This window comes from Rhinolophus ferrumequinum, chromosome 3, assembly GCF_004115265.2.
Source record: "Rhinolophus ferrumequinum isolate MPI-CBG mRhiFer1 chromosome 3, mRhiFer1_v1.p, whole genome shotgun sequence".
Taxonomy (NCBI): domain Eukaryota; kingdom Metazoa; phylum Chordata; class Mammalia; order Chiroptera; family Rhinolophidae; genus Rhinolophus; species Rhinolophus ferrumequinum.
The window spans coordinates 5,304,212-5,331,630 of record NC_046286.1 but is presented as its reverse complement, the minus strand read 5'-3'; the positions used below and the strand labels follow the sequence as shown (position 1 = coordinate 5,331,630).

At 46.3% G+C, this 27,419-nt stretch overlaps 1 protein-coding gene across 6 annotated transcripts in view; it reads right to left on the bottom strand.

The window, feature by feature from the left end:
• The window catches only part of ZNF76 (zinc finger protein 76), a 32,720-nt gene that overhangs the window by 4,476 nt on the left and 825 nt on the right, over window positions 1-27,419 (bottom strand). For 5 of the 6 annotated variants that reach the window (XM_033103083.1, XM_033103085.1, XM_033103081.1 and 2 more), the window contains exons 2-8: window positions 9,286-9,452; window positions 4,834-4,914; window positions 4,644-4,721; window positions 3,265-3,464; window positions 1,114-1,230; window positions 703-778; window positions 52-177 (exon numbers count right to left, since the gene is read on the bottom strand). In XM_033103083.1, coding sequence (XP_032958974.1) covers window positions 52-177; window positions 703-778; window positions 1,114-1,230; window positions 3,265-3,464; window positions 4,644-4,721; window positions 4,834-4,914; window positions 9,286-9,358 — 751 coding nt within the window. In that variant the 5' untranslated portion in view covers window positions 9,359-9,452. Of the gene's footprint in view, window positions 1-51; window positions 178-702; window positions 779-1,113; window positions 1,231-3,264; window positions 3,465-4,643; window positions 4,722-4,833; window positions 4,915-9,285; window positions 9,453-19,779; window positions 19,867-27,419 lie in introns of all 6 variants that reach the window. The other variant, XM_033103082.1, reaches the window with a different exon arrangement.

Here is a 27,419-nt window from a genome sequence, read left to right as displayed (position 1 = left end):
AGGCTCCAGAGCCAAGTCTGAACACGGCAAGGAAGGCAGGGCCCAGCCTACCGGTGTGGGTCCGGACGTGCTTCTGCAGGTCTCCCGAGGTCTTGAAGGCCTTGCTGCACAGCTCCTCTGGGCACTTGTATGGCTTCTCTCCAGTGTGGGTGCGCACATGACTCTTCAGTCCATATCCTGCCCGCATGTGGGAGGGTGGGTGAGAAGAGCACTCACTCAGCGGGGCCGCATCTTCTACCATCTCCCCTTCCTACTGCAGAGGCTCTCCGCCTTACGGTGTGCTCTGTGCGGCTCCAGGAGCCTGTGTGCTGCCACCGCATCCCTGCCCGGGGGGATGGGCTCCAGAATGTGAGTGTGAGAAAGACCCTAGGGAACCATGGCTGAAGGGCCTCGATTCAGAGGGAGAGTGAGGCCCCGAGGTGCACTGGCCACACAGCACCCACAGCCGTCTGGTGTCAGCACTGACACAACAGGCGGGGTCTCTCTGCCAGCCCCCCAGGCTCCTCCCGCCGGCCTGGACCACGCTCCACTCGCTTCTGGAACAGGGCTTCCTCCAGAGATGAGTCAGAGCACTCTGACTACTGTTTCTCCAGGAAGGCAGCCTGGTGTTAGAGTCCCTAGCGGGAGTTGCCAAAGCTAATCTAGAATGCTTTGCTCTCAACGGGAAACATTCCACCCTCAATCTCCATGCAGGTAGGTTACCTGTGGCAAACGCCTTTCCACAGCTGGGGAAGTCACACCGGTACGGACGGTCACCTGTATGAGCTCTTTCGTGCACCTGTGAAGACAAGCAATCGCCTAATTCAGAGGGACAAGGATACGAATTGGATCTTCAATTCTCTTTAGGGCTCAGAGTATCAGTATTGGCCACCTCCTTTATTTTGCCTCCTTTTCAGCTGAAAGGCCACCTCCTCCAGGGAGCCTTCCCTGGTCTCGTCCTTCCTGCCCTCTTCATGAGTGTCACAGAGCCCTGTGCTGAAATTCCTGCACATTCATCTCTTCCTCCAGTAGGCAATGAGCAACTCGAGGGCAGGGACCCCCAGTCAGCAGAAGGGTGGAATTATAGGCTGGTGGGTAAGATGGAAAGGCTGAAAGCTGTCTGTGACAAATTACCTTTAAGTGATGAGCAGTGGTGTAGAGACGTCCGCAGCCCTTGTACCCACAGCGGAATGCTCTGTCCCCAACCTGCTGCCCTTTGCCGTTTTGAGATGCCTGGCTGTCATGCAGAACCTGAAGAAAAAATCTTGGGGTCCCTACCTGTATTCTCCTCAATGAAGAGAGGAAAGAGGTGGGACATAGGGTCCACCTTTGGCAGCTTCAGACCCAATAAGCAGGGTTAAACTGCCAGGCGGAGAAGGGCAACCTGGAATGACAGATCCAGACAGACAGGGAACAGACACTGGGTCATGCTGCAGAAGCAACAGGGCTGACATGTGGACTTACTACCCATCTCTGATGGGTAGAGGAAGGACTAAATGTCATGGGGCTGTCACAGCTATGGAAGAAAGGGCCTCTCCTAGACAGCCGGGTAAGGTGGGGAGGGGGTGGTCTGCATGGCCACACTGGAGCCAGCAACCGCACTCGTGACCACACACACCTAGCGCTGCAGCTCTGGGCAGCTCTCTCCTCTGATGGGAAACCTGTGCCCTGAGGGGCATTAACGAGGGGGCTTGCTGTGGGGATGGGCTCACCCAGGCTCACCAGCAGGAGGTGACCACAGCAAACTGCAGAAGGGCCGAAGGCAGGGCCTGCAGGTCCCTCCCAGCCTCAGCTCTAACCACAGCACCCAGCTAACGGGCAAGTCCTTCCCTCTCATCTCTCCTGGGACACTGCGAGAGCCACCCATTTCACACCAGCCTCTGGCTTCAGGGAGCCCTTACTGCTTTGCTGCTTTCCTGGGGAGGATCCTGCTCAGACTGTCCCTTAGTCTGTTTCTGGGACACTCTGGCCTTCCCGGGAGCTCCTGCAACAGAACTCTGGAAGTCATGGTGGGACCAATGTGTGAGGCCAAATTCATGGCAAGGTCTGTCTAGTCAGTTCCAGGTCAAGGGTCAAGCAGCTAAGTTTCATGTACATTTAAGTAGCTGGTGGTTGGTGGGGGAGGGTCACGCTGGCCAGGCCTGGTCAGCGAACTAACCCACTGAGGAGTTCGGGTTCCATTCGCATGTCTCACTAGCTCTTGACGGTAATCGAGGGAATCAAGGAACTTCCAGGCTGGAAGTGACCTGTGAGACCATCTAGTCCCATGTCACTGTGTTAGAGGGCTGCGCTGAGTCCTGGGAGGGGAGAGACTACCCAAGGGCAGACTGGGAAGATGCAGAGCCAGCACGGACCTCAGGGCTCATGATGTAAAGCCCAGTTGTCTTTCCAACTGTATCAAGTCTCAAACTTGGCTTCTAGGTAATACACACCTCAGGGCACAGGGGTGGGAGTGGGCACTGCCCAAAGCAGCCTGCTGTAAAGTTCTGTGCTTTATTTTGAAAAGACATAATGATTTCCTCTTCTCCTCTCTGATGCAGCCACACTAGTTTTATTATAAAAACAACTCCCCCCAACCTTTGAGTAAAACTAGTGCTCCAGGAACACCCTCCACACCCCCCGAGGCTCTGCAGTTCATCCCGGCAGGAGCACACCGGTTTGGAAAGCTCACAGGTCTCTGGACCCGTCTCCCCTGTGGGCAGGGCCATGGCTCCGGCAGAGAGAGCTTGGACTGACCGACGTTTCAAGAGCTGGGATCCTTTTCCCTTGCGGCTGAGCTACTGTGCGGCCGTGTTCCATGGATCCCAGCTGTTCTGCTGCATATGTCCTCGTCACTGCCTACTGAGGTCATTTCCCCAAATGACTACATGAGTCGCAAAGAAATAAATACGAGAGCACCTGACCTCAGTGGACTGGAAAACTAATAAAAGTCACTGGCAAGGACTTTCTCAGACAGAACAGAGGATAATTACAACAGCCAAAGTGAAGCCACGCCTAAATCCCCCAAATTCCCACCTCACGGAACGTCACTGTTTCTTACAGCCGCCTTCCCTCTGCAGGCAGCATAAATAAGGGTGAGTGCAAGCAGCTGTCGGCGGCCCCAGCTAGGCTGTGATGCATGCCCGGGACGACGACGTGTGAAAGATGAGCTGGGGAGCCCGGTACAGGGGCAGAGGGAGCAGCCCGGGCCATGCCCGAGTGCGGGGCAGTCTTGTCCTTTAAAGAAACGGCGGTTTTGGCAGGGCCCAGAGAGCTGGCGGGCAGTGTCAGGCTCTGCGAGCTCACCTTACTGGCGTACTGCTCCAGGGCCACCACGGTGTCTGCACTGAAGCCCTCATCGTCCTCTGCGGCCAGGTCCTCCAAGCCCACCTCTGTGTGCACGGCCAGAATGGTGTTGTCCGACGGCACGGCCACGGGGTGGTGAATGTAGGCAGTGGAGCCGTCTTCCAGCTGGACGGCCTCCAGGGCGCTGGGGTTATAGCCCTCTGTGGGGAACACACGGGGAGCCCAAAGCTGCACGAGGGCAAGACGCAGGGCGGGGGCCCTGGTGTGGTGGTAACCAGAGGTTCACATGCCAAGGAGGGTTTCAGGTTTCTTCTGGCCCCTCACCTTGGTCATCACCCTGGCTGGCCCCCTGGGGCTGCCTCTCCTAAAGAGGCGGCCTCCTATGAGGCACTGATTGGGAACTCACAAGCCCCTGAGGACCCGAGGGCCCCTCATTATCTTGGCCTAGACGGCCTTCTAAATGGTGGGGCCTTATCCCCTCTAGTGCCCTGCAGGCAGCACAGCATCTGTAGGGATCTTTGAGGACACAAATATGATCATGTTGCCTGGTCTCAGGATAAAGACCAAAAAAACCCCTTCTCCTGACACTCAGGCCCCAAATGCTCTGGCCCCCCCGCTTCTATTAGGCTTCATCTTACCCCGTTCTGCCCTCGCCCCCAGCAACCTAGCTCCTAGCAGTTTCTGGGACGTGCCATTCTTTCTTCCCCCGTCTCTGGGCCCACACATGCCGTTCCTTCTGTCTGGAGTACTGACATTTTTCTGCCCTCCCTGTTCCCCTAGCTGAGTCCACATCATTCTTTAGCTCTCAGTCTAAGCATCACTCCCTGAGACGCCCTCCCTGAGCCTGGAGCCTGACCCGTTTGCGACGATCAGTTCATCAGTGACGATTCGCTTCACTTCTGTCTCCTTCACTAGACTCGGGGAGAGCAGGGGCTGTCTGACTTTGTTCTCTCTTGTATACTCCACGCCTAGCACAATGCCTGGCACACACAAGTAGTTGCTTAAGAAACTGCTTGTAGAAGGAATAAACTGTTATTCTTCAGTACCTTGGGAGCTTTATTCTTAAACGCCAGTAAAGTTTTACTCCTGGTCTTGGATTATATCCTCAGGTCCTATTTCAAGCCGTAAGACTTTCTGATTGTGCTGAAGCCAACCCGCCATCGAGGCCCGTGGTACTGACCCCGAAGGCCCAGCCTCCTGGGGTAGAAATAGCTGCTCCCATGGTATGTACCAGGGACGGTACATACTGCAAACGCAGGAGAGCTTGGGGACCACAGCTCCTGTGCTGACGCCCCAACTCCCAGAGTAGGCCACGCCATGCCCCAACCTCTGCCCGTCTGTCCCTCTTCCTTCCCGCCAGTCACGATGACTGACCCCACCTTTGGGTGCGTGGTGTATGTAGGCCATGCTGCCGTCCTCCAGCTGCACAGGCTGTCCATCCTCAAAGGAAAGAGGTTCTGTAACGAGAGCAATACCAGCCTTTGTGTGGAGCTTGGTGTCAGGGAGGGGTCCCTCACTGGGGATGGCCTGGCATCTCCCCGTGAAGCAGAGGTGTCTCGGTGTCCTCACCTTTCTGCACCGTCACTTGGTGAATGTATGCGGTGGTTCCGTCCTCAAGCTGGATCACTTGCCCTTCAAGCAGCTTCTCTCCTGTGGAGGTGGAAATGGGGAGAAGTGGGCCAGGCCCAGAAAAGCGGAGGCCTGCTGAGGCACAGGGCTCATGTCTGCATGCCTAAGCACAGGTAAGATTCTCCATCTTCCCTCGCTCCCTGCCCCCCTAGGCCTGGGCCTCAGAGGTACAGGGGGTGAAGGCCTTCTGCCAAGAGGAACCCTACAGCTCCCAGGAGGAGAAATTCATTTACTATTCTACCCATGTCCAGCAAAGCAGGGAACTTCAGCCTAACAGTAAGTTGCTGAGACTGAACTAAAGGCAGAACAAAGGACGCCTTGAAACCAGGGAAGGCCTCAATGGGTCAAAATTCAGATATGGCTGAAACGAAATCAAATACATTCCCTTGTCTTCCACTGTGACAGAAACCAAGACCTAGACCCTCTGATAAGGCAGTATAGCTTAGTGGTTAGAAACAATTGACTCTGGAACCAGTCCAGGCAACCTGGCTTTGAATTTCAGCTCTGCCTCTAACTAGCTGTGCCTCAGTTTCCTTTTCTTAAAATGAGGATTAAAAATCGTATCTTCTTTTTTTAATAAATTTTATTGGGGAATATTGGGGAACAGTGTGTTTCTCCAGGGCCCATTAGCTCCAAGTCGTTGTCCTTCAATCTAATCGTGGAGGGTGCAGCTCAGCTCCAAGTCTAGTCGCCGTTTTCAATCTTTAGTTGCAGGGGGCATAGCCCACCATCCCATGCGGGAATTGAACCAGCAACCTTGTTATTGAGAACTCACATTCTAACCAACTGAGCCATCCAGCTGCCCCCAAATTGTATCTTCTTTATTGGATTGCTATAAGGGTTAAATGAATTAATGAATATAAAACACTCAGAACAATGCCCAGTATGTGGTCAACCCTCAGGAAGTCAGCTTTTTTCATAATAAGCCCAATCGGCATGTTAGAAGAAACAGAAAGTAAAGCAACAGGGAGCAATGTGCACATGACTACTATGGTCTTGGTCCACTGTCACTGGAGGGTAATGTTTCCTTCATTGATCACTCACATTTTCATTTCAGTTTTCTAATAAAAAATTGACTCACCTAAGGCAACAAAATAAACTCCATAAAAATTAACAAGACTCCAGAGTTCCTAAGAGATTATCCTTCATCTTAGGCCCTTACTGGAAAGCCCTTCTAAGAGCAAAAGCCTTTTCAATCTAGAATTAGAATTAGATAGGCCCCTACCTGTGTCCATGAGTTTGAGAGAACGGGAAAGGAAGTGAGAAAAGGAAGCAGAAAAGGGTGATTGAAGAGTTGATGACAAGCAGTTTCTTCGTTCTTTCCTTACAAATTTCAGGTTTAGGAACTTGGGCTCTCATGATGTGGATAAAGCACCTGGCCGTTACTTGTGGCCCAGGTCTGCTGACGTCTCTCCCTCAGAGGAATTCCCAAACTTGTCAACAAGCTGAGTCTTCTTGGGTCAGTAATTAACAGTTCTACAACCCAGCCGAAGGCAGGTAAGGTAGAGACAGAGATAAGAAGTGGGAGAAAACGGCAGTTGAAATGAGGGGAGTGGGACCTGTTCTCTTGCCTGCCACCCAGTGAGCTATAGGATACTCTGCATGTTAACACTTTATCTGTCCTGGTAGGGGCACCCATACTTCGGGGGTCTGAAAGCATCGGCAGAACTTCTGCTAGCAGAGTGGACACTGACTCAAGACAGAAAATAAAATGTTGACAGGAATTATTCGAGATAAAAATTTTTTTTAAATGTAGAGCCATCATGTACTTTTATTTAAACTTCTGTATTTCCAATACAATCCTTGATTTTGAAGTAACTCTCCATTGAACACACTACATATACAGAGTGCCAAAAAAATGTATACACATTTTAAGAAAGGAAAAAACTATTAAAATTGTAATACTCAATATATACTGATAACAAGATGAATACAAGTCACGACTGACTTCTGCAATTACAAGAGGTGCTCAAAGTGGTTCCCATCAGTGTCCAGACACTTCTGATTATGCTGAATTACTGCTTGAGCAACACTGACCAAAGTGTCCACTTGTATACATTTTTTTGGCACCCCGATATTTTACAAATACGCATTTAACCTATGTAATTTACATTTTAATTTAAAATATATTTTGAAATGTGTAATATGGTTAAGAAAATATTTTAACCTACAATTTCCTCTAACAATCAGAGATACAATGGTGAGGGGGAGACCAGCTCACTGACATGGCCCTTATGCCCCATTATAGAGAGGGGACCATACGCTCCTGTTCGTCTGGACAGTCCCAGGGCTTTTATTCATAGCACACTCTTCCACTCTCAAAAGTGTCAGGTTTGAATGACGTTTTATGCTTACCTATTATAGATAAATCTCATAAAATTTTAGGGCTTCCTGCTGGTTCAGCGGGGCCCAGACAAAGCTGCCTGCTGACAGCTGAAAGTCCCTTGGTGAAGAGCTTCAGAGGAGCTCATCAGAGAGAGAGAGAGATGCCTTTCGGGACAGTGCAGTTCAGCATCGTGAAGGCTGGCTCTACCCTCAGCAGTGTGTGTGTGTGTGTGTGTGTGTGTGTGTGCGCGCGTGCGCGCGCATGCACACTGCAGCACTGTAGAGGAGGCAAGAGAACAGAGCCAGGAAGAGTGCTGAGAGAAAGATACAAAGGGGGAGGTGGGAGAGGCAGAGACCCAGATAGAAGAAGGAAAGATGTAAGAAAAGAGTGTGGGGGCGGCCAGATGGCTCAGGTGGTTAGATCGTGAGCTCTCAACAAGGTTGCTGGTTCAATTCCCTCATGGAATGGGAATTGCTGGTTCAATTGCTGGTTCAATTCCCCCCGCTAACTAGATTGAAAACGGCGACTGGACTTGGAGCTGAGCTGCGCCCTCCACAACTAGATCAAAGGACAACGACTTGACTTGGAGCTGATGGGTCCTGGGAAACACACCCTGGCCCCCAATAAAGTCCTGGAAAAACACACTGTTCACCCTTCCCTAATAAAATCTCAAAAATAAAAAAAAAAGTGTGGCTTTCTCAGGCCAGGTGTGGCCACTTGCTTTTTTTTATTCATTCAACCACTGATTCGTAGCAGAAGACTGAAGCATGGGAAATAACTGGGTCCGTGGAGTAACATGGCCCTATCTACATAGTTCCTACGTCCTTCCATCCCACTGAGATCGCAGCAGAGGGGGAAGACGTGTGATGGGAAGTCTGCAAACAGGGGGTTTTCGGGCTTCAAAAGTATTCTGTTAAGTTTCATTTTCAAGTCAGCCAGATCCACACATTTTAGCAAGAAACTTTTGACAAGAAACCTTTCCAGAAGCCCCCCCCCCTTGGAAAGAGCTTATTGATGAGATTAAGGGGCCTGTTTGTCACCATCAGGAAGCAGACAATTTAAAATGAAATCAACAAACAAACTACCGGTAAACTTGGGAACTGAAATGTATCTTGACGATGTGTTGAAATGAGACAGGGCCATGCTGCAATGACAATGCAGTCATGACGATGAAAGCGCTCATGGAGTCCGGAAACGACAAAATAAAGAACAGGTACGAGGGTGCGTGTGACAAGTGCTGCCTGAGGAAGACACACGCCATCTGGCGAGCCTGAGAACGCTGGCGAGAGGGGAGCAGCCTTGGTGAAGGAAAGTGTCCCTGGACCCCTGGCCCTGCCCTGCAGCCAGCACTCTGTTCTAATGCCACACCCTTCTTGATTTTAAGTTCCTCGAGAATGCAAATTTCAGGTAAACCTGAATTTCAGATGTACAGTGAATTTCTTTTTTAGTACTTGGTGTTATTGTTTTAGTATTTTTAGCATTTCATCCCATGTTTATACATGTCTATCCCACGCACTATTTGGGACACAGTTATACTACAAAATTATTCATTGTTTATTTGCAATTTCAATTGAATTGTGTGCCATGTGTTTTTATTTCTGGTAACCCTAGTGGGCCTCAGAGACAATCTTGGGTGATCCTCTCTGAACCAAGCAGAGTATCTTGTACATGGCAGGTAGTTAGTTTGAGTGCTTAAACTTGCTTGAATGAAGATGAACTGTTCTAGAAAGTACGGAGAAACCGGACAGGGAGTATTTGAAAAGCAGGAAGTCATAACCAGCACTGAGTTCATCTATCCCAGAAATATTTACAGACCACTCGTTACATGTAAGGAACTCTGCCTTTCAGAGGTCTTCACTCCTACAGCAGGGCTAATCTGATTTTCTAGCCTGCCCAGATGGCATTTTATTTTAAAGAGTCCCATTTTCATCAATGAGAGATTCTTTTGCGAGCAAGTTGTGGCGAGCAGGTGGGAGGGCAGGGTCGGGGTGAGACTCTTGGAAGGGGACACTCCTCTCCAGGGTCGGGGGGACAGGCAGGATTCTGAGGTCCCCGGAAATACTCACCTTTGACAGCTTGCTGGACATAAGCCGTCGTCCCATCACTGAGGGTCACCGTCTGTAGCCCCAAGCTCTCCATGACAAACTGCTGCTCGTGCTTTCAGACATGAAGTTGGCTTCTGGCCAGCACTGAGAGCCACAGCTGAGGTGAGATTTCCTTCTGGGTCACAAATCTGAAAGAATGGAGTTTCACATTATGAGTTACACCGCTTCCTCCTGCTCTAAGGACACACAGGGAAACAGTGAATGAGGGCAGACAAGAAGAAAAATAACAATTCTTCAACGTAGAGAACTATGTTGGTTTTTATGAAGAGGGTTCAAAATATACACATTTAAGAGTTCTAAAACTCGAGTACAAAAGAGAAGCCTGCCAGGCCAAACTGGCTGTAAATTAAGATTTTATTGATCCAAACCCACTGTTAAACTCGCCCCCCTTAGAAGGGAGCCCCGTTGAAGGCAGGCAGCCAACGCTGGTTCTCGGCGCCTTCCGCCATCTCTCCTGCTTAGATCCATTCATCCACAGCCTTGCTGAGCATCCTCCGTGAACACCCCACAGGAGTCACACACGGAACGAGTCCCCAACAGAACTCAGAACCCCTGACCCCCAGAACTGTTCTCCTTCCACTATCCCCTATCCCAGGGATGGCATCCCCAGCCACCCAGAATCGGTGGGGTCATCCTTGATTCCTCCTTTTCCCTCACAAGTCTAAGCACACCACCATTTTACACCAGACACAGAAATTAACTCAGAATGGATTAAAAACTTGACTGTGAGACCTGAAACCATTAAACTCCCAGAAGAAAACACAGGCAGTAAACTCCTTGACATGTCTTGGCAATGATTATTTGAATTTGATACAAAAAGCAAAAACCAACAAGTGAGTCTACAGTATACTAAAAAGTTTCTGCACAGCAAAGGAATCTATCAACGAAATGAAAAGGCAACCTACCAAACGGGAGAAGAAAACTGCAAATCATATGTATGATAAAGGGTAATATCTAAAATACATAAAGAACTCATACAACTCAAGAGCAAAAAAGCAAACAGTATGATTAAAAATGGGCAGAGGATCTGAACAGACATTTCTCCAAAGACGACATATGGATAGCCAACAGGTACATGAAAAGGTGCTCAACATCACCAGTCATCAGGGAAATGCAAATCAAACCCCCAGTGAGATACCACCTTGTATCTGTTAGATGGCCATCATCAAAAAGGCAAGAAATAACGATTGTTGGCAACAACGTGGAGAAAAAGGAACCCTTGTGCACTGTTGGTGGGATTGTAAATCGGTGCAGCCAGTATGGAAAACAGTTTGGAGGTTCCACAAAAATTAAAAATAGAAATACCATATGATCCAGCAATTCCACGTCTGGGTTTTTATCCCCCCAAAAATGAAAACCCTAACTTGAAAAGGTATATGCACCCCCACATTCCTTGCTGCACTATTTACAATAGCCAGGGTATGGCAACAACCTAAGTGTCTATCAACAGAAGAAGAAAGCATGTTATATATATTACAATGGAATATTATTCAGCCATAGTAAAGAATGAAATCTTTCCATTTGTGACAACATGGATGGACCTGAAGGCATTGTGACAACATAGATGGACCTTGAGGGCATTATTCTAAGTGAATTAAGACAGAGAAAGATAAATATCGTATGATCTCATTTATATGTGGAATCTGAAAACAAAACAAAAAAAACAGAAACAAAAAACCAAGCTCATAGATACAGAGAACAGACTGGTGATTGCTGGAGGATGGGGGCTGGGTATGGGCAAAATGGGTAACGGGAGTCAAAAGGTACAATCTCCAGTTATAAAATAAACAAGCTTTGGGGATGTCATGTACAGCATGGTGACAATAGTTAATAATACTATATTTCATATCTGAAAGTCACTGAGAGTAAATCTTAAAAGTTCCCATCACCAGAAAAAAGATTCTGTAACTGTGTGGTGACGGATGTTAACTAGACTTATCATGGTGATCATTTTGCAATATATACAAGTATCAAATAATTATTGTACACCTGAAACTAATGTAATACTGTATGTTAATTATATGTCAATTTAAAAAAAGTCTAGGGCCCGCCTGGTGGCTCAGGAGGTTGGAGCTCTGTGCTCCTAATGCTAAAGGCTGCTGGTTCGATTCCCACATGGGCCAGTGGGCTCTCAACCACAAGGCTGCCTGTTCGACTCCTGGACTCCCGCAAGGTATGGTGGGCTCTGCCCACTACAACTAAGACTGAACACAGCACCCTGAGCTGAGCTGCCGCTGAACTCCCGGATGGCTCAGTTGGTTGAAGTGCAGGCTCTCAACCACAAGGTTGCCGGTTCGACTCCGGCAAGCGATGGTGGGCTGCGCCCCCCGCAACTAGCAACGGCAACTGGACCTGGAGCTGAGCTGCGCCCTCCACAACTAAGACTGAAAGGACAACAACTTGACTTGGAAAAAATCGTGGAAGTACACACTGTTCCCCAATAAAGTCCTGTTTCCCTTTCCCCAATAAAATCTTAAAAAAAAAAAAAGTCTAGGTACCTATTTCAGGTGAGTATCACCAACCACTCACCTCTTGACTACTTAAAAGTCTCCTAACTTTTTGTCCTCAAATACACTCTTGCCTGTTTCCTATTCACTTTGCAATATTGTGACTTAAAAAAAGGTACAAACCTAAATCTCCCACTTCCTTGGTTAAAACTCTTCCGTGGCTTCCTATGCCCTTAGAATCCACCTTGTAGGCAAGGCTGGGGCCCCTTGTAAGTCCCTGTAGCCCCGGCACTCCCTCTTCCTAGCGCTCACACCCCTGGATCACCTACTTCAGAACTTACCACCACCTCTGTACCATCTGTTGCCTACAAGGGCTCTGGGCTGCAGTCTGATTTCTGTTTCACTGGGGGCTCTCTACAAACCCTTGCAGGGTCCCCACGTGCATGCAGAGAAACACTGGAGTGTCCGGCTGGCAGGACTTCCTCTGCGTCTGTCGTGGCTGGCGTGGAGCCTACACTTGTGAAGCCTCTGCTTGAGGCTCAGCAGTTAAGATTCTCTCTGCCAACCACCCAAATAATTCTCCTGGACTTGGACTCTGGACTGGCTACGTGATGCTCACTACCTGCCCGCTGATCTGTTTGATCGGTGCTGCCCGAACTGTTTTCATGTCAGGACACCGAGAGAAAAGGGTATTTGTATGCCACACTGTGGATGTTGCTGCTTGATGCCAGAAGCAACACCAGCTGGGGCTTTGGCAGCCCCAGGGGCTGAACGGATCAATAGCTTACGGTAACTCTAGCCCATGTGTGACACACTGGCTGGGACGCTGTTCCCTAGCCTTGGCATCTCCACTAGAATCATTCATCCATTCTGTCCGTAAACGTTTACTGAATACACTAAGTTCTGGTATAGCGACCACTAACACTAGGAGTGAACTCTGCTACAGAGCTAACTGTGTACTAGGCATTTTACAGTGACTCATTTCATCCTCACAACGCTCCTATAATTAACTACCATTATTATCTTAATTTCACAGTTGAGGAAATCGAAGCCCAAGACATTACTAACTTGCTTAGCTGCATATTAAGTGTGCACAGCTAATAAGCGGGAGAGGAGGATTTGAACCCAGGCCATCTGGCTCCAGAGTATACTCTACTATGCTGCCTACCGTGTTTCCCCGAAAATAAGACCTAGCCAGACCATCAGCTCTAATGCGTCTTTTGGAGCAAAAATTAATATAAGACCTGGTCTTATTTTGATATAAGACCGGGTATAATATAATACTGGGTATAATATAATACAATACAATACCAGGTCTTATATTAATTTTTGCTCCAAAAGACGCATTAGAGCTGATGGTCCGGCTAGGTCTTATTTTCGGGGAAACACGGTAGTACAGAGGTGTTTCGCTGGGGGTTTATGAACCCTGCAGCCACCTGAAGAGTGTGAGCTTGAGCATTTTTCTGAAGAGGGGGGAGTCCAAGACAGTCATCAGAGTCTTCCCGGGATTAAAAGCACTGGTCTAGGTAGGAATTCTGACATCTGACCCATCTTCTCTGGTCTACTGGGACCGGGGCAGTGACCCAAACCTGGCCCAGAGCCCTGATAAGGCCCACACGGTCCAATCTCATAAAAGCTCTGGTCCTGGCTTCTCTCAGTCTGCTCTGTGACTCTCAACTTTCATCTCTTTATCACGGAGAGAAACTCTTTTGGTAACCTGTTTTTGTGTAATAGCATTGTGTCAGAAATAAGGAAACACGTGAGAGACCTAGATCTGAAAACAAAGCCAACTGTAGGTTGAAAAGGATTACAAAATGGTCTCAAATCTTTATGGCTGAGCCCTATGGCAGTTGCAGCAATGGCTGGTTTAATTTAGTTCATCTGTACTCTACTGGGACTTTCTGAGGAAACTACGTTGGGTAGTTAAGAACATAGGCTCAGGAGTCACAATCCAGGCTCCCAATCCTGGGTTCTAATCCAGGCTCTACCTCTTTGAAGCTGTGTACTCTTGGGCAAGTAACTGAACCTCTCTGGGCCTCAGGTACCACTTCTAAAAAATGGGGATAACAGTGACACCTTCTTCTTAAGTTGCTGTAAGGATTAAGTGAAGTCATGTATGTCAGTATTTAGCACAGTGCTGTTGGCATATATATAGGAAGTACTCTAGAAACACTGGCTCTGAGGAGGAGGGATGGAAGGGAAATGCTTTTGAAGCAATGGGTGTTTCTAAAACATAGCCACGAGTAGTGGCAACAGTCCTGGACTAGAGGTCTGCAGAAGTGGCTTCTAATCTTGATTCTATATCCTGTGACAGCCACCTAACCTATAATTGACACATTGGCTCAGAGGACCCTAAAATCCTTTCCATTGCTCATGCTAATTATGTTTATCCCATTTATAGCCCTTAACATGTGCCAGCCACTGTTCAAAGCACTTTACCTACCTTAACTCTTTTAATCTTAAAAATAATCCTATGAGGAAATAGGTACATTATCCCCATTTTACAGATGAGGTGACTGAGGTTTAGAGGTGGAGTAGTTTGTCCAAGTTCCCATAGCTAATAAGCATTGAAGCCAGGATTCAAAGCCAGGCGGGCTGGCCCTGTACCTCTCAATATCTAGTGTATTTCCTCCTTCTGCTAATCCACTGTGACACAATGTCAGCACTCAAACCACTCAAATATTGGTTGTTTAACATTCATCTCAACCACTGCAACTTAAAACAAGTCCTTTTTGAGCTGACCACAATGGAAAGAGGGAATAGCTGGTAGCCACATTTCCTAAAATAAAATGCTTCTTAGACTCAAAGAAAACAAATCTCCACTCCTTTACACGGCCTCATGTCCAGGCCAAATATTCTATTTCCCTCCTTAAGTCTCATAATATAAACCTTTAAAACAGTCCACTGTCGCTCTCTAACCTCTCCTGATCTCTGCAGCTGCCTTCCAACAGAACCTGACTGTGGGTGGTGCTTCGTGGCTGCCAGGCCTATACAAGTGGCTGATTGCCATTTTTCTCCCTTTCTTTCATCAAATGATGGTTTTCTCTGAATCCTCCTGTGCCAGTACTAAACTAACAACAGTGAAACTGGCAGAGTCAGGGAGAGGCTTGTCCCTGCCTCAGGATGGCTGTTTGAGCAGTTCCTGCCTGCACTTGACATTTTAGATTCCTAACTCCAGTGGCCCTCTGAGAAAGGCAGAGGGGGACAGGGGCAGCTGCTCTGTTTTCTCCATGGAGGGTATAAGGTTTAGCAGCTCCCCAATGACCTGAGCTGGGTATAGGGGAGAGACAGACTGGGGGTGGGGTAGGTAAGAGCCATGACAAAAGGGGGGTATGAAAAGGGGGCACTCCTTACTCTCCCAGAACTAGCAACTAGTCCCCTTTCATTTGTTGCATATTTAAATGAACTTAACCTATTGTTAAGCTGGAAATAGCTCTATGGCTTCATAATACACAAATGTGTTTCCTAATGTAAAAACATAACATAATTATTGGGGAGAGGTAACATTTAGAAAAACTTTTTAGATACTTTGGATCTTTAGGTCTCTCTGTGACACAAGATGTGCTTAAACTGCCTCCTCAAAGCAGAAAAATCAGGGATATATGAAAAACAGGAAATGAAAGAGTAGCCATGGAGTTGTGCTTCTCCACTTTGTCACGGTCCAGATTTAATCTGATCCACACTCAAGCTAGGGTTCTCCTTGACTACAGGCACCTGTTCACTATTCCATCATTTTCTGCCAACCAAACTCCCTGGACATTTGGAAGAAGGCTTTCTGTTCTCTGTCTCAGCCAGCCTGGAGGGCAACTGTATTTGGAAGTTGGGGGGGAAAAAAAGAAAAAGAAAGAAAAAAAAAAAGGAAGGAAGGAAAGAAGGAAGGAAGGAAAGAAGGAAGAAAATAAAACATTTGCTTGGAAAGAGAAGAATGTTCAACTTTGGAAGAAAATATGACTTAATTTTCACTCAGAAAATTACTCATTGGGAAATATAGAAAACTACTCAGAGAGGACAAAGTGGCATTAGGATGGGAGGGATGAAAGCTAAGAGAGTCAAGTGGCAAATCAGAACCAGATTTGGCAGAGCTGTAGTAAAAATGATTCAGTATTTGTTATTATAGAAAAATACTTCGATGTACACACAAAAACCCTAGTGAAACAGGCTTGATTCTGTGGGTTTCCAAATACTAAAGAGAAAACAGGAAATTAATAGCAGAAACTTGCACTAACATACACACATTTAAAACATCAGCTAAACATCTCTTTCCAAAAGGCACACTGATGTTAAAAGCAAATTACTTTTTAGTATGGTTCTGATTTGGCTACTACAATTTTTTAGATTTAAATTAGTCACAGAAAAAGGAGCAATTAAGCAACGTGAATTATTTTCAATTTCAAAAGGGCAGTTAAAATACAGACCCCTTTACTACAGAAGAATTCATTTAAACTGAAACAATAACTTAAAAATCTAATTTGCAGCCATATGTTTAAATGAATTTTAACTCCATAGTTTGTAAGCACCCAATCAGGGCGGAATTTCAAACCCACCTTTTGTCCATGAAAAAAAAGTCCAGAATAAAGACATTTTGGGAGGGTTATCCTAAGGATTTGCTTTATACCAATAAGCAAATTAGTACTGATATGATGAAGTTACATCTGAACTGTTTCTGGAATTCAGCTTGGGTTCCCACTGGCTTAAGAAAGGCTATTAGAAAATGAAACATTCCATCAGCACCAGGAGGGACTGGAAATCACGGTTATTTAGAAACATCACCCTGGGACAAAAGGGCTAAATTAATGTCATCAAAGTGAATCAATATCCAGATCTCAACCAGGAAGAGAAGGCTTTTGAAGCAAAAAATAAATTAATAAAAATAAAAAAATAATTCAAGTCAAAAGAAGAGTTGGTTTTAGAAAAAAACATTAGGGAAAAATATTAAAGAAAATAAGCTATATTAAAAACACATGTAACTGACTGTACACCTAAAAATGGTTAAGATGGTAAATTTTATATTATGTATATTTTGCCACAATTGAAAAAAACTGGGTGAAAAAAATACATGCAGACACATACAAACCTCTAAGAACAATAGCAAATTTCCACCAAATAAGGCTACAATATGAATTCAAAAGCAAAAAAAACACTAACAGTAAATAAATAATATAAGGTTCATTATCATTAGTAATTAAAGAACAAGAAAGAATAATCATAATATTATACTTATCAAATCACCAAAAAATCAAAGTAAAAATACTAACATCCAATAGACAATGAGATACAACTAAACACCCATCAGATTAACCAAACTCAAAAACACTGACAACACCAAATGCCGGCAAGTATGTGGAGGAACAGGAACTTTCATTCATTGCTGCTGGGAACGCAAAATGATACAGCAAAATGGTACTCTGGAGGACAGTTTGGCAGTTTCTTACAAAGTTAAACATACTCTTACTACATGATCCAAAAATCCTACGCCTAGGTATTTACCCAAACGAGTTGAAAACTTATGTTTGCAGAAGCTTTAATTCATAACTGCCCCAAATGGGAAGCAACCAAGATGACCTTCAACAAACAAACTTTGGTATATCTATACAATGGAATATTATTCAGCGATAAAAAAGAAATGAGCTATTAAGTCATGAAAAGACATGAAGGAACCTTAGATACATTTTGCTAGGAAGCCAATCTGAAAACGCTATGTATAGTATGAGTTCAACCATGTGACATTCTGGAAAAGGCAAAAAACTATACAGAAAGTACAAAGATCAGTGGTTGCTACAGGGAGAGGGGAGGAGGGATGAACAGGTGGAGCACAGGGCATTTTTAGGGCAGTGAAACTATTCTGTATGATACGGTAATAGTGGACACATGACACAACACATTTATCAAAATTCATAGAATGTATAACACAAAGAGTGACCCATAATGTAAACTATGGAGTTTAGCTAATAATGCATCAATATTGGTTCATAATTATAGCAAATACACACCAATGCAAAATGTTAATATAGGTATACCACATTTTATAATATTGTGCTTTGCAGATATTGCATTGTTTTACAAATTGAAGGTTTGTGGCAACTTACTGAGTGAACATTAACATTAGTTTGGAAGAAGTTGATTCTAATATCATGGATTACTTTGAGGGGTTCAAGACTTTGGTGGATGTACTGCAGATGTGGTGGAAATGGCAAGAGAACTATAATTAGAAGTAGAGCCTGGGGGCGGCCAGACGGCTCAGTTGGTTAGAGTGCGAGCTCTTAACAAGGTCACCGGCTTGATTCCCACAGGGGCCCGTGAGCTGCACCCTCTACAGCTAAGACTGAGAACAACGGCTCTCCCTGGAACTGGGCAGCCGCGAGAAGCCGGAGGTCGGCGTGAGCTGCCAGCAGCCGGAGCTGCCATGAGTGGCCGACCAACGACAGGGAGCGCAAGGCTCATAACACCAGCATGGGCCAGGGAGCTGTGTCCTACACAACTAGACTGAGAAACAACGGCTGGAACCGGAGTGGGGGTGGGGAGTGAGGAAAAGGGAAAAAAAAATTGCAAAAACCACAATTACTTTTGCACCAACCTAGTATCAAACAGCATCGCATGCTATAGAGAAATTATTCATGACAGGAGGAGTCCATCGATGCTGCAAACTTCACTGTTGTCTTATTTTAAGAAGTTGCCAGTCACCCCACCCACCTTCAGCAACCACCACCCTGATCAGTCAGCAGCCGTCAACATCGAGGCAAGACGGTTCCCCAGCAAACAGATGATGAGCTGCGGAAGGCTCAGATAACGGTCAGCATTTTTTAGCAGTAAAGGATATAGAACTGTTTTTTAAGACATAATGCTGTTGCCCACTTAATAGACTACAGTGTAGTGTAAACATAACTTTCATGTGCACTGGGAAACCAAAACATTTGTGACTCATTTTATTGTGATATTTGCTTTATTGTGGTGGTCGGTGGTCTGGAACCGAACCTGAAATATCTCTGAGGTGTGCGTGTAACAGGGGGAAACTGCGAACAGGGGGTAGGGGGAGGTCTATGGAAACTCTCTGGACTTTGTCCAATTTTCTGTAAACCTAAAACTGCTCTAAGATATAAAGTCTATTAATAATAATAATAATAATAATAATAATAATAATAAAATGCAACTATCGATGTTGGCAAGGCCAGGAAGCAGGCACGAGAGTGCATGGCTGACAGCACGAGAGACTGCTCCAGGCTCTCAAGAGGACAATCAGTCAGTGTTTAACCCCACTGGGAAAGGCTCAGGATGTAAGATCGAATAACCTCATCTTCATAATTCATCCCACAAAAAGAAGGCACAGAAAACAACAGCTACTTGCACAGGGATACCTGTTTAAATGTTTTAGACAAGAACCATGAAGACCATCCGGGTTACTGGAGGAAGGTTAACCAATTGGGACGAGGGCAGAAGAGGCCAAAAAGAAATGAACAGTTGTGCTGAAAGGAAGAGGTATAATCTTTAAAAAAATAAAGTCGCTGAAATGAAGAGATACCAACATTAAGCTGAGAGGTAGTTCTCCAGTGGACACGAAGCCTGGTGGCCAGCCCCACCCTCTAGGGTTTTCCTTTATTCTCCCCACAGCTTTCCTATCCTCTTATGTCCTACAAAGAAAGAGATCCATTCTTCCTCTAATTCATGCCAGTCTTAAGTACTGAGGTAGGGAATTTCTTCCTCTAGGATTTATCTTCCTCTCTTATAATCACCAGAGAGGTCCATCTACCTCTTTTGGATATATTTTAAATGCAATATTCTTCAAATTGGGCTGTGCCGCATTGTGTCTTGTGGAACAGAATGCCATGTGGCGCCCCATGATTCAGTATTCTACCTTGATCTCTAGGTAATCTGTATATTCTTAACTCAAAGCAATGTCCACGATGCTGTGGGGAGACAGGCACGGCCTCACACTGTTCACGGGAGTATACACTGGTACAAGCCTATGTGGAGTAATTTTGGAAGAATCAATCAAAATTACCAATGTACATACCATCCGACCCAGCAATTTCATGTCTAGTGTACAGGTAGACGTACATGTGTGAAACATGGCACATATCCAAGGTTATTCATGGCATTCCTGTATGTAATAATAGCAAAAAATTAGAACTAGCATAAATATCTATCAATATAGAACTGGCATACTATGTAGACATAAATAAATAAGGAAGCTCCTTACATACTGACGTGGAAAACTCTCCAAAATATATTAAATAACAATGGCAAGGCATAAAACAGTGCCTTTTGTATGCTGCCATGGGCATTAAAAAAAAAATCTGTGTAAAGAGAATTAAGAAATTACTAACCAGCGCTGCCTGGGGAAGGTTACTGAATGACTAGGGCAAAAAGATGGAAGGGTGACTTTTCACTTGTATCTTTATACTTTAAAAAAATGTAAGCTTTGTATTACCTGTTTAAAAGAAATAAAAATGAATGAATAAAAGAAGCCTGCTCTGCACTCCATTCGTTGGCTACAGGAATATCTCCGAAGCTGTGGCCGTGAGACATGGCTACTCCAGTGCTGACGACAGATTCCATGATGTCTGCAGCAAAACCACATCGGAAAACTTAGCTTCCCAATTCATGAATGACATTCTGGAGTATCATATGGAAAGCTGATCAAACTGAGCATGAAGCAACAGCAAAGCCACACGGGACCCGAGGCCATGCTGGCTGTAACTCGTGCGTCCCTAGCCTGGTCAGGGGGGTGGGTCCAGCTGCAGTGATGGCTAAGCAGGGGCTGCCCTTTTCTTTCACTGTTTCTAGGGCCTCGGGATACTACTTCCTAGGTTCAGAGGCCCCCAGACAGAGAGGAGAGCTCTGGTCTTAGGTACCACTGTCGCGTCCCCCACACCTAAGCCTCAGGTCAGTTCTATAATCTCAAGGAGCCCCCAGTTCCTCGGTTCTGATCTTCACTGCATGGTTCTCATACATTATCAACATCCTAAAGCAGCAGGGTTAACAAATGAAGAGCTATGCAGTGAGAAAAACCAGCGAGCTAAGAAGTTATCTCTGGGCTTCTCCGAGACAATCTTTCACTGAGGGCAAGCTTGGGGTGTTGGCCCAGAAGCACCAGAAGCACCCTAACTCCCAGCTGTGACGTCTACCATGCTGTGAGGATTGGAATGTCGCATCCAGCATCACAGATCTGTCTGACTGTGAGCTGCAAGTGGGGTGCCTGAGCGGGCCCTGCACTCCTACCAGCAAAACGAAAGCTCACAGCGTTTGTGAGGCCCGCATGTGCACAGTCCCATTTTATACCTTTACTGACAGCAGCCAGGGCAAGAGGAATCTGAAGTTTTGTCAGGAGCTTAAGGCCACTGGTTAATGACAATGGCTTCAGCTGCACTTGGATTTGTATCTCAGTTACTCTTCTTTAGCTGGTCAGAGTCTCTCCTTACAATATAAACACGGACATCTAAATGACACAAGGATAAACACTGCAGGGTGATGGTGCTTCCAGATGCAGTGAGAAGACGACTCTGCTAAGTGCTAACCTTAAACTTAACTCTTGGGGGGAAATAACACACTCCTATTTTCTGTTAGTACCGTTCATAATACAAGTTCCTGGAGAGCATGCACTTCAGCTTAACCAGCACCCGCCCAACAAAGAATGTGCCCACAGATACTAAATGAATAACACTATTAGGTCTCATAGCTAACTGAGTTCTTTAGTTCAAATCTGAATTCTAGGGCCGGCCCGGTGGCTCAGGCGGTTAGAGCTTCATGCTCTTAACTATGAAGGCTGCCGGTTCGATTCCCACATGGGCCAGTGGGCTCTCAACCACAAGGTTGCCAGTTCGATTCCTCGAATCCCACAAGGGATGGTGGGCTCCGCCCCCTGCAACTAAGATTGAACACAGCACCTTGAGCTGAGCTGCTGCTGAGCTCCTGGATGGCTCAGTTGGTTGGAGCGCGGGCTCTCAACCACAAGGTTGCCGGTTCGACTCCTCAACTCCCACAAGGGATGGTGGGCTGTGCCCCCTGCAACTAGAAACGGCAACTGGACCTGGAGCTGAGCTGCACCCTCCATAACTAAGAGTGAAAGGACAACAACTTGACTTGGAAAAAAGTCCTGGAAGTACACACTGTTCCCCCAATAAAGTCCTGTTCCCCTTCCCCAATAAAATCTTAAAAAAAAAAAAAAAATTTGAAGTCTAAATCAGCACCATTTATTGTGAACTAAATCTACTGAAACTCCTGAGACTAGATTTGAAACCTTTCACCTACTAAGAACAATGAGTCCTTAGATCAGTTCCCAGCAGAGGGGTCAATATTGAAGGAAAGAATGAAGGAGGGAAGGTAGACCCACCACCCATGTCTTCCCCAGCCCCAGCTAGGACGAGCACCTTTTCCTCACTTGGAATACCGCCTTGCCTCATCGCCGACATGCACGTTCGCTGTTTTCTCCTAGAGCCAAGAAGGCGGTTTCCCTGGTTACTGTCACACCAGACCTACCCCAGGTGGCTTGTCTGTAGGGGTCCACGAAGGCATGGACACGTCTTCTGGATGCACAAAATCCTGTCTAGCCTAGTGCCTGGCACGTGGCAGGCATTTACTAAGTATTATTTTAGCGAAGGGAGAAAAAAAGAGAGAGAGAGAGAAAGAGAGAGAGAGAGAGAGAGAGAGGGAGGGAGGGAGGGAGGGAGGGAGGGAGAGATCTGACCACCAATGCTGCCACCTTGTGTAGAGCTCAGCTGTTTCCAAAAGGCTCTCAGATATACAGATATACACGTATTATCTTCTTTACTCTAAGCACCTTTTCATCAACTGTCACAATGGGAGGGGCCGACAGCTCGTTTCTAGTCCAAAGCAGTCATTTTGCAGATAAAGATATAGAGGCCAGAGTTGCCAGAGGAGTCTCCAAGCATCACACAGCTACATGGTGGAAGAGCTGGGCCTCACACCTGAGCCGCCAGCGTTTTTCCCACCATACTCCTTTGTGTCTTGCCCAGGAATAGTAACAGTGTTCTTTAGGTTCCCTGGACACCAGAAACTTACTCATGTCTAACAGAGTTGTAAATCCAGCTACTTACTCAATATCGCCATAACTAAAAAACATCTCAAACTTGACAGATTCCAAAGTGAATTCCCTATCTCTGCTTCTCACAACCCGCTCCTCCTCCAGGCTCCATGATTTTAGTAAATGGGAACTCATCCTTGAGTTGTTCAGACCAAAAACGAGGGAGCCATCCTCAACTTGCCTATGTCTCTCAAATGCCACATCCAATCCATCAGAAAATCCTGTTGGGTCTTCTTTCAAAATATATCCAGAATCCAACCACTTCTCTCTCTTCCACTGCTTTACTTGGGGTACAAGCCACCAACTTTTCTTGCCTGGACCATTGCAGTAGCCTCCTAACCAGTTTCCCTTCTTCCACTCTTGGCCCCTACAGTCTCAACACAGCAGCCAGAATGATCCTTTATGTCAGTTCATGTCACTTATCTGCCTAGAACCCTCCAAAGGCTCCCATCTCACAATTCACAGTAAAATCCAGGGGCCTATAAGGCCCAACGCGATCTGCCACTAACCCGTCCCCATCCCCACATCTCTCGCTGTTCCCCCCCCCACCCCACTGCAGCCATACTGGTCGGCATCCTCCTGTTTCTCAAATATGCGAGGTGTGCTCCTGCCTCAGGACTGTGCGCTTGCTGTTCCCACTGACTGGATCACACTTCCACCACGTATTCGCTCAGCTCACCCCTTAATTTTATTCAGGTCTTTGCTCAGATGATACCTTCTCAGTCAGATCTTCCTTGACCACCCAATTTAAAATTTAATACCCTGACTTCTGGTACTATTTCCCTTTTCTGCTTAATTTTCTTAATATATACTTTTCTTGTTTATTAGTTTGTTGTGTGCCTTTCCCTCCTCACTCCTTAAGTCCTGGAACTTTGTTTTATTCACTGCTCTACCCCCCAGGTACTAGAAAAGTACCTGGCCTCTCGCAGATATTCACCAGACATTTGTGGAATGGATGGAATGAACACCCATATTTCTAAGATCTCCCAGGAATCTAAAGGCTTTAGGCCAGAAGGAGACCCTAGTTGAATTCTGGTTTCTCTCCTACCTCCCCCACTGCCTCCCCTTCTTCTCAGGTCCAGCCATGTATCACCAGAAACCACACCTTGGCTCGGAAGCAGGGAAGAACCGGAGCCACGGGTGCCTGGTGCCAGGGCGTTCCAATTCCTAGGCCACCAAGCACAGAATTCTGCAGGCTAGCATCCTGATACCTCACAAACAGAAGAGGTCAAAGACAGGATAGGGCTAAATATACTAACCTAGATAATAGTACTGACTCAGTAACTTTGAGGTGTTTTCTGAGGAACGGTGCTAAACTCGCACTTGTTCATCTAGCTGTCCTTTTTGTAAAATAAACTTTTATTATGGATTTCAAGCACACAAAAAAGTATAAAGAATAGTATAAGGAACCCCATGAACCCATTACCCAACTTCATTTCTCCCATTTGGTTTCCTCTGTTCTCTATCTCTGCAACCCCCACTAAATATTTCACCTAGCTGTTTTCTTGAGAACCGGTCTAGATGACACACTCTGGCCTGGTAACCACAGCACACTAGCAACTATGTCAACCAATCTCTCTAGTCTTAACCAGAAATACAGTAAAAACAAGCACTTATACCATTCCCCAACTAGAGCAATGCCTAAAAAAAGAAGTGTCTAAAGTCCAGACTGTTAAAATCAAGGGACTTGCCCATTGTCACGTTCGGAGTGATTTGGGGAGGAGGCTGCTGTGGCTCCAGATGAATGTAGACACGGGCTGTTTTCACTTGTTTGTACTGATGCAACATTTCTGAACAAGGTCATTCAATCCACTAAGTATTTACTGACTACCTGCTAAATACGAAGGACAGGATTCAGATGGCAGAAGGTAAAGAAAACCCAGCCTCTGTACTCAAGGAAATTACAGTGGGGGTGGGAGAAGAATACAAAAATAACTAAGATACAAGGCATATATTTTGTGCCCTAAGAAAGATTAAACAAGCCTAAGGCAAAAATTCTTTAAAAAAAAAAAAAAAAAGCCAACCCACAGAATTTGTAGACCCCAGGATTGACCCCTGCCTTATCTCTAGTTTTGTCCTCTAGTATATTTATTGCTGTCGAGTCAATCAGTACATTATAGGAGACCTGGGAATTTGGTGACCCACAGAACAGACTTTTGGATGTGGATCTTTAATGTCACATTTTGCTACTCACCATCCAGTCTTCCGGTGGGAGGGGATAGGAAAGTCCTCCCAGGGCTTGGAAAACAATGGGGCTAATTCAATGCAGGCACAAGCTGACACTCTAAGCATTCTACCCTGAGGGCATATACAGCAGGCAGTTTCATAAACAGGACAGGATCGTGGGAGTTGGTCGAGGAGACAAGGCCAGATTGATTCAGAGGAATTTCCAAGGTCTCTCTCCTTGCTGCCTAAAGGAGTGTGAACTTGGTGATCTATCATCAGAAATTCCCAGAGAAGAACGCAGCTCTGTGGGTCAGAGACCAAGGAGGTTGTACTGGACGGCATTGTGTGTGAGGAAGGAGAGTGGAAGCGGGCAGGGTCACTCTCGTGGCCCTAGGGTCAGATGCACCCACAGTGGAAGAAGGGCAGAGGTGGGATGGGAGGGAGGTTGACATTAGAATCAACGCTATCAAGGTGAGGTGAGGATGGCTGGGAGAAAAATAAGAGGAAGGAAGAAGGCACTGTGAGTAGAGACAGGGATATAGGGAGAGGGAAAAGGTGAAAGATGATTCTAGTTTGAAAAGGACATCACTGATGAAAAGGAGGAAAATGCCATGAGATCTGAGAGGCACGATCTCACACGATACTGGACAGGGTAGAAAGAGGAGGACCTTAGAAAGGGAGGTGCATAGGTGATGATGGACAGGTTCACGCTGGGATGGAAGGGGCTCACTGTACTGAAGATGGGTGAAGGAGGTCACTAGATGATGGGCTAATTAGATGAAGGGCTTGGGTTAGAAGGTGTGGCTGAGAAGAGTCGAAGGGAGGCAGGCAGAACACTGAGAAGAGATTGAAAAATAGGAAGAGATCATATGAGGAACAACTACTGAGTTAGAGGGTTTTAGAGTTTGTGAATGCCTGGGGGTAAGGGACTTACCCGGATGAGAGGATCAGGAGGAAAGTGCCAGGGAGGTGGGAGACACCTCAGGGTGGTGAGATAACGGAGTGAGCACTGGGAGCTCCGGGTATATTAGTATCGGGACAAAGGATCAGGAGAGAGAGGTGTTAAGCTGCAGGGGTTCAGGCATGCGGTTCAAAAAGCGTTATAGAAATCTTGGGGGTTACTGACTGAGTTGATGTTAGGCTTAGGAATTATTAGAAAATAAGAAACCCGGGGCTGACAGTTACCTGGAAAACTAGGTAGGTTTGGGGGCAAGAGAAGGAATGGGGCAAGTGGGTTCTGAAGACTGTGGGTTCAAATCCCAGCTATGTTACTTATCTGTGTTTTAGGTTCTTCATTTATTTAAAATCAAACCAAAACAAACAAAAATGGGAAATGGTGGTGGATATAATAATAACCACCTCTTGGGGTGGTTGAAAGGTAAAGCTAATTTATAAATGCAAAGCTTGGCCCACAGTAGGTCGTGGGCAGTTATGTCCCAATCATTATTGAGAAGGATATCAGGGTAAAGAACCAGAGAAGGGAGGAGACCATACAGAGACAAGAGGATAGCAATTCGAAGAGCTGAGTGGTAGAAAGATAACGCAAGGTATGGGCCCAGTGTTCGCAGTTGTGGAATTCCTAGCACTCAAGACAGAGTGACACCCACAGGAGCGTCTCAGCTTAGACTTAAGGGCTCCCATGGGCTAGGCAAGGTGCCAAGGGCTTTGCATGCATTATCTCAGGCACTGCTGTTACCCTCCATTAGCAGAGATGGAGATGGAGGGTTCAGTCAGGCTAAAGGGTAGGCCTGGGTGCCACAGCTGAAGGGCCAGAGTCACACTAGAACCCAGATTTCTTTCTTATCACATCAACTCCCAGAGCTGAAGCACTCTGCTATCCTGCTTGGCAAACATGTTAACTGATAGGGCCTGCTCAAGGCAAATGGACTAGTAAGAGTGTAGAGGGTCATGGGAGTGAGGTACTAAGGTTCATGAAGCAAGCGGACCCTGGGATGAGGTTACGAGCGTCAACTTCTAGGGAGAGGCACAAAATTAACTGCAAATAAATATTATCTTGTGTGAGAACTGCAGACTTTCACAGCTGGAAGCCAACTCTGAGATTGTTTAAGCCAACCTTATCACAATACAGATGAGAAACGGAGGACCAGAGTGAGGCAAGGGAGTTCTCCCAGGTTCCCAAAGCACAACCATGGCAAAGCTGGGGACTTGAATCTGGGACTACACACAATCCAGAATTCTCTGATGCCTCCAACTCTTACTTCATATTCATCTCCGTGTCTTCCTGGGCCCCCGCTTGGTGCTGGGGCACTGTTAAGTCACGTGCTGACTGACACTGGGGGACTGGTAGTGCAGAGGGATGTCAGAGGGGGGAATTTTAGGACGAAGAGGGTACGTGGCATAAGGATCATAAGCTTACGGGGCAAAGGAAGGATTATCAGATATTGAAGGTTGTGTAGATGTCTGGGTGGGAAACTTGGAGTTAC